Consider the following 11,071-nt stretch of genomic DNA (forward strand, 5'->3'; position numbering starts at 1 on the left):
ATCCATTGGCTGGCTGTGTTTGGATAACGTCTATTACCCTCGAGGGTCTTTTGGTCCATCTGGCCCACAAGTTTTTTTCCCATCTGTTTTTCACTTAAAATTCAAAAATCCTCAATGAGCTGATTTAGTTCAAGTAAATTTAAAGTATAATTTTTCCTAAAATTTTTTTTTACCGACATAAGATTATTAAGTTAAAAATTAACGACAAAAAATGACTTAATGTTGAACATTTTAATTCAAAGAGTAAGAAAATTTTACGTATGTTTTTAATATATGTCTATATATTTATAAAACTCATGATGGCAGAAAAATATTGATAAAATTTATGATTCCACTCTAAAAATATGAATAGTGAGACTTACGCGTATTTGGGAGAAAAAGAAATACTGACTTGCATGTAAATCATGCCCCCTAATTTATAAATAAATCTTAGCGGGAAAATACGATTTTTCTCTATATATTTAAGCACAAGTCCTGGTTGAAATGACTTTTAACCACCCCTTATGCCGCGGAATGCCCAGGAGCTACCTTGCCCAAAAGGCACCGTGTCTGGTCACCTCCATTAGTAACGGCCATGATAACTGTCCTCATTCTCTTTCATGGCCATTCCTCTCTCCCCTTTTTCGAATCCTGGAAATCCTATCCACAACCCTAATCCCAGCTTCCGCAAGTACTTCTCCTTCATCCCCAAACCCGTAGTTTCTATCCCTAACTCCAACTCAACCTCCAAGAGGCATTGCTACTCAAAACTTCTTTGCTCTGCCTCACTTTAGCTCCTCAACTCCCACTTGCGCAATCTTCCGCTGAAGTTCTGCCTTCCAAATCGCTTCTTTCTAGCATTGAGAATACGAAATCCTGGTTTCAATTCTACGGCGATGGGTTTGCTATTCGCGTCCCACCTAATTTCCAGGACATCAATGAGCCGGAGGTAACTTCCAAATAATCTACTATGCGCTGCTGACCAACTGACCAACTGATGACGAATGTTTGCTGTTATGTTTTCTTTTCTCATTATGATATCGATGTTGCCACATTTTCTTAATATTGAGATTTTTCTTTTTTGCCATTCAATGTCGATTACTTTAGTAATTTAGTTGTGGCATGGGTTATGCCTTGTGAGTTTTTTCCGAATAGGCGAATGGCTGAAATTCCCATCCATGCTTTGTAGGATTATAATGCGGGACTTTCTCTTTATGGGGACAAGGCAAAGCCAAAGACTTTTGCTGCACGGTTTGCATCACCCGATGGGTATTCTTATTATTGAACTCTTATTTTCTTGTTTCGCTTTTGTTTAATGTTTTGAAGAGATATGGAGGACTTGTGCTTTTTCACCATATAATTGATTTCGTTGTAAACTATTATGTAAATAAATTGAAAGCATTATAACACTTAAATTTTGACATACATTTGCTGGAGAAGCTGAGCAGTGTCCTGACAACTGTCAGGCTGTCAGCCAGACATTGGCATATATACTTTACGCGTATATTTGATTCCTTTGTATCTGAGAGGGAGAAAATTTGAAGTTACTCTGTCCAAGGTTTAAATAAATTTCCAAAGCAGTCCTTAACTACATCTTGGATTTCTGGTTTTTTTTCCTTTGGTTGAAACAGATCTGAGGTTCTCAGTGTTGTTACTCGCCCAACCAATCAACTAAAAATCACCTTCTTAGAGGTAATTGGACCTTCAATGCAGCTTTATTATCATTATTACTAGTTACTGTAATTGATGTTAGATACAGTTCCAGTCTTGGTTTTGATCTTTTTAGGAGCTTACATATTCCTCGCTGATTGGAGCAGGCACAGGACATAACTGATTTAGGGTCCTTGAAGAGTGCGGCAAGAATATTTGTTCCAGGTTTAAATTTTTATTTAAAATTCTGTTTGCTCGCTTTGCTTGGTTCTGCAATATGTTATAGGTTGAGCCTTTCCAGCATTGCCTCATCCAAACAATCTGCCACCATGCCCCTTCGTGATCATCATGCTTTAAACAAATAAGCATCCAACACCCCTTTGCTCACATGACCCACCAACGTTTAACTTCATGCAATGTCTCAAATAAAATTGCCACCCCAGCATACTTCCTCTTGATTAACCGATCAATTCCAGAAGAATTTAGCTACAGTGCGTGCTGATTATACTTGCTCACCCCTTGTAAAGTTCTCAAGAAGAAATCCTCAGCGCCAATATTTTCCTGATGCAAAACAATTTTATCCCTGGCTTTTGGTATCCAAGTTTGCTCATGGCCTTGCAGGAGGGGCAACTCTTTACTCTGCTCGAACAATAAAAATCAAGGAAGAGGATGATTTCAGGTAAATTTGATTTCAAAAGGATTATAATATAGCTACCTAACAGTTGAGGGAATTCCACAACGTATACTCTTTTTACCTCCCTGGAGAAAGGGAGATCCCATACTATAAATATTAACGGCAACGAATAGAATTAAGGCACGAAATATGTATTCCTTCTCGGCGTTTTCAGCTGTTGAAAGAAATCTCTCTCTTTTGGTTTGCTCGACATAGAACTGATGAGTAAAAACTATGAATGGCTGAATTAATCTTGCATGCAGTTGCGGTGTTATCTGCAAACAACTATATTTAACCTTCAACATGAAATGATATTCCAATGCAATATTGGCTTTTTATATATCAGGACGTACTATTTCTATGAATTTGGTAGATACGAAGAGCACGCAGCATTGATGGCGGGTGTTAGCAGCGGAAAGGTATGTACCACCTTCATTTTACCGATAGGACTGTCTAAGTCCTAGCTTAATTAATATTATGTTTTCCAGGCAATTATTGCTGGGGCTACAGCGCCGCAGTTCAGGTGGGAGAGGGATGGTGTAAAACTTCGTTCCGCTGCTATATCATTAACAATTCTTTAGCCATTTGCTGAATTTTGTGAACTGGCAGATCACGCCCTCAAGGGCTTCAGTCCTCAATGTTTTCAAACATGTTTGAGGCAAGACTTCTATGAAAACTTCGCAGGAGATCGTTGGTCTTGTTTTTTGGTGGCTGGAATTTTCATTCACCTACAAAATATGAAAAAAATTGAAAAGAAGTGAGTATGGCATCTCTAAATTTGATTTCAAGACTGGAATAAGTGGTAGAGTAATTCAAAGATAATAAAATCTAATGTCGAAGTCCGTATTTACACAAGGCCAGCACGCATGGTTTTGATGATCGTAGCATTCAGTCATGGTTTAGTCTGCAGTTTGTGAAGGCTGACGCCTGACAAGCATTCCATTGTTACTCCGCTGCATCTCTTTTTTGAATATAATTACGTCTATCTTTGCTACATCAATTATCATATTTATAACTCATTTTAATATTTTATGTAGTTATTGATGATTTTTTGAAATCAAATAAATAAATAAAATCCTGGCTTAATTAAGGTTCAAGGTCCCCAACTTCACATGCTGCTGCTGGCATGACAGCCCCGACGGGGCCTATTGAACATTGAGATAATGGGCCCCACCTTCAACTGATAATCCTGAGATCTACGGTCTCATCCCAAGCGCTTGCTTTGCGGGATGGCCTCTCTTCACATGTAACAATCCCATCAATCTGATTTAAGAATGGGCTTGGGGCCCGTATTTTCACCCCAAGAAAGAAAAAAATCCCGTCAATTACTAATATCAATGTCACCTGGATATCTATAAAATATATAACAAATTATGCTATTTATCAACGACTCATGAAAAATTTGTTGAATTTCATGTGAAATACTGTTACAATGAAAACATGAAAATATATCCATCTATATAATGAAAAAAATATTCCTTTATAAATAATGCTGCTCAGTCATTAAATTTTGCATTTGTCATGAAAAGGATATCCAGTTTACATCATAAGGCAGATTCACCAATTTCAGGACATTCTTGAACACCAGGCTAGGCCCATTTTTGCATTCAATTGGGAAGAGTGAGTCGGGACGGAAGGGACTTGCGTGGACATATGTTAATTGTCATATTAAATTTCTTAAAAGCCACTTGAGGATGCAGGCCCAAAATAGAATAGAATAGCAATAAAATCAAAATGATTTAATAATACCTGGCGTGACTTGTATTAAAAAAAAAATAGTAATAGTAATCCCACGCCGTCACATTTTTTTGGGTTTTTTGGGTGGAGCTCTTCTTTACCGCGTAATTTACGACTTTAATCTTTCTTTTTCTGACAAATGGCGCTTTTATAAACAAGTGGGAGTTTTGGCCAAATAAAATAAAATAAAACAAACAAGTGGGAGAGGAGGGGAACGGACTCCCGGGAGGTCGCTCTCCAGTGTTCGAGCAAGTAGACGCACCAATCAATGGCCCTTCATGCTGCTATTTTTGCGGCTGCGCTGAAGTCTGTAAACCCACGTCTTGAAAGTTGGTGATTAATTGAAAATGGATCTCTGTACGAATGACTTCCCCCCACCTATTATAAATTTATAATTACGTTACCTCCAACTTTCGTCCATCACAAGGTCTAAACCCCTTCCAACTAACATTCCTCATCAGTCATCGTATCCCATGCTTGAAATGTCAAGCAACCAAGTGTGCATAACTGAGCTTCAAGCACTATTTTGCGGCTCCGGGAATTCTTCCCTCCGAATGCCAGCTCTTGCCGTAACTCACTCCTCCAAATGGCTCTTCTTGAAGCCACTCCTGCTTTCTTCCCACTTCCACTTTCCACATCATATCTCAACACCAGCACCGTTATCGCTCTCTGTGTCTTCTTCGCACTTCTCTGCGCTTGCATCGTTATCGGTCACCTTCTCGAAGAGAACCGCTGGGCCAATGAATCCATCACTGCCCTCCTTCTGGTACTGCCTACTCGGCTCATTCCATCCTTCCTGATTTATTCCGAATGCGCCGTTATTTCATGATGTTTAATTGCTTTGGAGCTTGGTTTTGGTTTTTGTACAGGGCCTGTGTTCTGGAGCGGTGGTCTTGCTGGTGACCAAGTTCAGTAATACTGAATTTTTCAAATTCAGCGAAGACTTGTTCTTTCTTTACTTGCTTCCTCCTATCATTTTTAATGCCGGGTATGATTTCTCTCCCATACCTCTGCCATACCTCTGCTTTGTTTGGTACCACAGGATCCCAAGGAAGTATAATAATAATTATAACCATGTGTTTGGAAATTTTGCCTAATTCTGGGAAAAGTATTTCTGGGCCTTGGTAGTTAAATTTTCATGTAAGTCCAGCGTTTTGTAAATGCTAATTATTCTGGGAAGTGAGCCGCGGATGATTTTAGACCTCTGGAGACATCCGCGAGGACTCTGCATTCCGAGGTTCGGTTCTAGATCACATTATAAGTATTTTTTCGCCTGATAAGAGATAAGAGTGTAAAGTGCCAGCTTGTTAATCTAGAGGCTTGTCAGACTAGGAGATTACGAAGTATTAGAGTCTTAAGTTCTTTCTTCCTAATAAGGTTTTGGTGTTGTTTTTCTTCTTGGTTTAATTCACCTCTAACTGTTTGTTAGTTTCCAAGTGAAGAAGAAGCAGTTCTTCAAGAATTTTTCAAGTATTCTGCTGTTTGGAGTCATTGGAACTGTTATTTCGTTCTGCTTCATATCAGCTGGTAAGATCTGAGTTCTCCTGAAATTTAGTTACTTTGGGTCTCATGGTGATTATTTTATCCAGAGACTTTGCATGTTGCTATCAATTTGTCAATCTACATAGTATATGTTTCAATATGATGTAAGGAATAAAAATTATCTGTTTTTATTTCTACAACTTCTCCAGGTGCCTTTTTTCTGCTCAGGAAGATAGGTCTAAGCTTGAATATTCAAGATTATCTAGGTAAACAAAATTATTATTTGATACAAGCATTTATTTTCTGGAGAATTATAAACAAATATCCTCCCATGAAATTCTTAAATTTAGGAATCAAATAACGACAAAATGGCTATTCAGTTTAGAAGTTGAACGGGATAACTATATCCTGTAGTTGGTCCTTACGTGCAAAAAATTTCGTTGCCATGTTTATAATTCTCCCTCTTCTTCTTAAATTGGTCACCATTTATTCTTCTATTCTGATTGTTCATGAACCCATACATGTGAAGCCATTGGTGCCATATTCTCAGCAACTGATTCAGTTTGTACATTGCAGGTATATCCTAATCTCAGCTTAAATCCCAAATGTTGTTTCTGAAAGAAATTGATACTTGAATTTCATGCTTTGGTTTTCTTTTTTTTGGTTAAGGTTCTCAGTCAAGATGAAACACCCTTCCTATACAGCATTGTATTTGGGGAGGGAGTTGTAAATGACGCAACCTCCATTGTACTTTATAATTCAGTCCAGTCCCTTGACTTCAGCAGCATCAGTGCCACTACAGCCCTGAAATTGTTGGGGACATTCCTTTACCTCTTCCTCACTAGCACTGTCCTTGGTATATCAGTAAGTATAACCGAATGTGCTGTTTGCTAAGTGAAGATTCTAAGTATTTATTTCATGAGGTTATTCATCTCATTAGGTGTTATTTAATATACAATGTGAACTCACCGTTTCACTAGCACATTGAGTAAGCTCTCTGAAAGCCCGTAGGGTATGCATTGATTGATTTTCAGAGTTGTAATCTGGTTCATTCATGCCTGCTTGAGTCTTCTAGGAACTGTTCCCCAATGAGTCACAAAGTCCTTGCAAATTAAACATTCAATTCTTAGTCTTTGGAAGAGGAGTTCCATTTCTTTTCTGACCTATATCGTGATTTTTTCAGGTTGGCCTTTTGAGTGCTTTTACTATTAAAACACTTTACTTTGGAAGGTATGAATATTCATGTTGCTTCTGTATAAATCTGCATGTATAACCTTACACAAGTACATTTAACTGTTCAGCTATTAAGGACATATTTTGTTTAAGCTTAAAATAAGTGATTTTCAAATTAGCTGAAAATGTGATTGATTGTTTAGAGATTTTATGAAAAGCAGAAGTCATTTTTGTTTGGTTACAATTAAAAAAACTAGGGTTAATCCCCATCTTTAATCCTTGAAATTTGATCTTATTTTGGTTTTAATCTCTGAAATTTGAAACCAATAGTTTTAATATCTGAAATTTGATTTGATTTTGGTTTTGGTCCTTGAAATTTTAAACTAATGGTTTTGGTCCCTGAAATTTGACTTCAGTTTGATCTGGTTTAAGAAGTTTGGTCCTTGCTTGAAGGACCAAATCCAAAATGAGGCTAAATTTCAGAAACCAAAACTACTTGTTTTGAATTTCAAGGATCAAAACCAACATGAAATCAAATTTCAAGAACCAGAACCATGATTTCAAATTCCAAGGACTAAAACCAAAATGAGATCAAATTTCAGGGACTAAAGATGGTATTAACCCTAAAAATTATTTTTGTTTGAAAGTGCTTTTTAAAATAATCATAAGTTATTCAAAATAGTTTCACAAAATAATTAGAAATATGAATTTTTCTATATTTTAATTACTTATTTTTGAAAACAAAAAAACAAAAAATGATTTATTAAAAAAAGTTGAAACATATAGGTCCCAGTTGTATATCCCTCAAATGCTTCTTAGCGTCCCTTGCAACTGAAATAAACAATTTCTTGCCTTCCTAAATCTGGTAGGATGTATAATACTTTTTTTATTATAAACTTTTCTATTGTTGTTCGATTTGGAGTGAACTTGGAAGTTCAAGGAAAACGATTGGCCATACAATGGGCTCAGTTAGGATAAAAAGTCATAACATACGGATTTCTTTAGTTTTGTCCTCCCTTTTTCACTGTATAATTGTAATGTAAACAGCACTAGCATATGGCAATGGAATTTGATCTCCGCACTCATTCCGCTTTGAAAGAATGCAAAATCATGTTAAGATATTTACTTTCAATATCAAAAGACAACAGAAAACACCGGCAAGTAAGAGCAAGCTGATTTTATGAAATGCTTGTTTAGATTTATCATTGGCTCAAGCAAGGACCCTAATTAGCGTATTAAATATGAATTGTAAGCCTGATGGACTTTATGCTATTTGACACATTTCCTTTTATTAACAGGCATTCTACAGATCGTGAAGTCGCACTCATGATGCTTATGGCTTATTTATCATACATGATTGCTGAGGTACCTTAACCATCTCCACCATGAAAATATGCTTATAAAATCTTGTCTTTGAAGAGAAAATGAAGTATTTTAGGTGTTTAGGTTATGTAAAAATTCTTCATACGTACTCTAATTATATCTTTCCATCATCACGATCTGCCATAGGGAGTGGCAGTACTGAATTGAATTTATGCATGTAAGAAAACAATAACAGTAGAGATGCAAAATTAGAGTTTACTGGCATAAGTGCTATAGGATTATAGAGAGAGGTTTTCCCTACTGAATGGCGGCAGCTGAGAGCATGACAGTGAAATCATTTGCTTTATAATTCTTACAGAACCCTTAACAAATGCTTCCAGTTGATCTCCCTCGGATAAACAAAGTACAGCTTTACACCAGAAAATAAAAATAAAAGCTCTAATGCATTACTTCCAGATACAGTGCATACTGATATGCAGAACAATTATACACAACCCACTTAGATATTCCTGTTACGGAAGCAAATGACACTAATAAAGGAAGGATAACAAACACAGTATCAGATTACTAACATAGTACGTAACACATAAGAAAAGGTGCAGACTCAGACACTATAAAATTTCTAAACAACATACATGCCAGTCTTTCGAGGGGATTGGCTTTCCACCTGAAGCCTAAGCTTGACTCATAATTTCCCTCTCCTCCCCAAACCTTCCCTGCCCTTCTATTTTATATACCCCACTGACATCCATCCATTCATCATGACTCCCTTATTTTGATGCTCTATCTTCTGCTTTATCTGACTTCTAAACATTATGTTTTCATTGGACCAATAGATCCCCATTTTCTGCCTTTTTGCCACTCCCCTGTGCCCCTCTTCATATGTTCTAGTGGTGGTAGGGAGTTGGGTCTTATCAAATTCTTTTTTTTTTTTGGCCTCTCTTTGATTAATATTTGGCTTATAATTCTAAGCTATAAACAGTTCTGGCTTTTGCAGCTTTTGAGTCTCAGTGGGATTTTGACAATCTTCTTTTGTGGCATTGTCATGTCACACTACACGTGGCACAACGTTACAGAAAGCTCGAGGATAACTACCAAGTAAGGAAATTATCTGTAACTCCCTTTGGTTAGGGCATGCTGATACTAGTGTTAATCGTTAATCAGTTATGAAGGAAAGGGTCGTATTAGAAATTTGGTTGCTAAGTTTAATGAAAAATCGTTTCATTCTATTACATCTTGTTCTTCTCTTATTTCCTTTTTCTTCATGTTCTGGTGAATATTTCAAACTTTATTTTGACATATTAGAATTAGAAAAGGAAAAAGAAAAGGGATGGTTTTAGTTAGAATGCACCTCATGGAACTACTTTCTTGATCGCAGGCATGCTTTTGCAACTCTCTCATTCATCGCCGAAACTTTTATATTTCTATATGTTGGCATGGATGCCTTGAATCTTGAAAAATGGAAAACCAGCAACGCAAGGTATCTAAGAGCTTCCTATTTTGTAGATATTGACTTGTGCAAAAACCAGCCAAGCACGGGAAATAACAGATTGTCTGCATTACTTTCCCTCTGCCTAGAGGATAAGTTAATTAAGAGTTGGTCCATTGTGTTAGATGGAATCAACGTGGCTTTTGATTAAATTGGTTGTTCTGGATTACGTTTTTATGTAACCATTGATTGAGTTCACAAACCAGTGGTGCACTATAAGTTCTCTAAATTGTCATATTCCCATGTTATACGAACAGCTTGGGGACTTCAATTGCTGTTAGTTCAGCTTTCTTGGCGTTAGTGTTGATTGGTAGGGCAGCTTTTGTGTTTCCTATTTCAAACATTAAAAACTGCATCGAGAGACAAGAAAGTTCCAAAATCAAGTTCCGATCGCAGGTGATAATTCGGGACTTCAAACTCATTAGTTCTCAGTGTTGTTAGGTCAGTTGACCTCATTTGATTCCTGATTAAATGTTCAAAAATGTCAGTTTATAATATGGTGGGCAGGCTTATTGAGAGGTGCAGTGACTATTGCCTTGTGCTATTACCAGGTTAGTAGATGTCATGCCAAGTTCATTCTTTTTAAAGACATGTTTTTAAGTTCCCCCTATAAGACAGGCATTTATTTTGGCTACTTGGAATTGCAGTTTGAAAAGGCGAGATTGTCAGCTCAAGAAAGTGCAGTGGTGATCACCTCCACCATAACCGTCGTATTATTCAGTACTATGGTGGGTTTCCTCTTCTGTAAATTATATGAACCGCATCAAGGCATGATCAAATGTAGATTGTATTGACGTGAAACCTCCCATTGCAAATGAAGGTGTTTGGTTCCATAACAAAGCCCTTGATTCAGGCGGTGCAGCTGAGGCATTCAAAACCAGCGATTTCTGAGTCCACTGAAAATACGGAGGATTTCAGATTCTTACTCCTTGAAAATGTTGGTCCCAGTGACCAGGGCAATAATCAGCCAGGCCGGAGGAGAGGCAGCCTAAGTTTACTGATAAGTAATCCCACGTCAACGGTTCACTACTTTTGGAGGAAATTTGACGATAAATATATGAGGCCAATATTTGGTGGGAGGGGTTTTGTTCCATTTGTTCCTGTTTCTCCTTCTTCCGATTCTAATGAACCGCCGGACGCTCCCCCAGCTCCAGACAATGCAGCTACTTAGTTTGTTTCAGCTGCTCTGCGCATGTATCAATTGAGCGTCGTTATATGCATCTATTCCCCGCCCTACTCCCAGCAGACACATTTGTTCATACAGAAATAAAATTTATATAAAGTCACACTATTTTCAAGTCAATAACGGTGTCGGTGTGACTTTCACACATTGGTGCACTATAGGATTTAGTTTTCTAGATTTTGTATTGTGATGTATGGTATTTGATCATTTATATCTGTCAGTTGCAAGACAAATACACAGGAAAGCTGTCTTATGACGATGGTAATTAATAATTATGCATTTCATGTCTTTATAGTCGATAAAAATTTAAAATAGAAATTTTTCACTAATTTGTTTTGGCCAAAAATAGAATTCTGCACAGAATATAAAACAAGTAGACTTT

At 37.1% G+C, this 11,071-nt stretch overlaps 1 protein-coding gene and 1 pseudogene across 3 annotated transcripts; both read left to right on the top strand.

The window, feature by feature from the left end:
• The first annotated feature begins 599 nt into the window (after nt 1–599).
• Nucleotides 600–3,152, top strand: LOC114728125 (uncharacterized; annotated as a pseudogene).
• Nucleotides 3,153–4,471: 1,319 nt separating this feature from the next.
• On the top strand, nt 4,472–10,969 carry LOC114728126 (sodium/hydrogen exchanger 2). Of its 3 annotated transcripts, XM_028914967.1 has the most exons (14): nt 4,472–4,805; nt 4,909–5,027; nt 5,469–5,566; nt 5,731–5,787; nt 6,051–6,097; nt 6,191–6,385; nt 6,705–6,751; nt 7,993–8,059; nt 9,015–9,115; nt 9,396–9,497; nt 9,764–9,902; nt 9,995–10,057; nt 10,154–10,234; nt 10,327–10,969. In XM_028914967.1, the coding sequence occupies exons 1-14, from the start codon at nt 4,626–4,628 to the stop codon at nt 10,675–10,677; spliced, it is 1,647 nt and encodes a 548-aa protein (XP_028770800.1). In that variant the 5' UTR covers nt 4,472–4,625; the 3' UTR covers nt 10,678–10,969. The 3 variants fall into 3 exon arrangements, with proteins under 3 accessions (XP_028770800.1, XP_028770801.1, XP_028770802.1); XM_028914968.1 differs by lacking the exon at nt 10,327–10,969 and having other exon boundaries at nt 10,014–10,057; nt 10,154–10,190; XM_028914969.1 differs by lacking the exons at nt 10,154–10,234; nt 10,327–10,969 and having other exon boundaries at nt 10,014–10,060.
• Nucleotides 10,970–11,071: the final 102 nt, after the last annotated feature.

Source organism: Neltuma alba, unplaced genomic scaffold (assembly GCF_004799145.2).
Source record: "Neltuma alba isolate B1F8T4 unplaced genomic scaffold, ASM479914v2 tig00012521_pilon, whole genome shotgun sequence".
NCBI classification, from domain to species: domain Eukaryota; kingdom Viridiplantae; phylum Streptophyta; class Magnoliopsida; order Fabales; family Fabaceae; genus Neltuma; species Neltuma alba.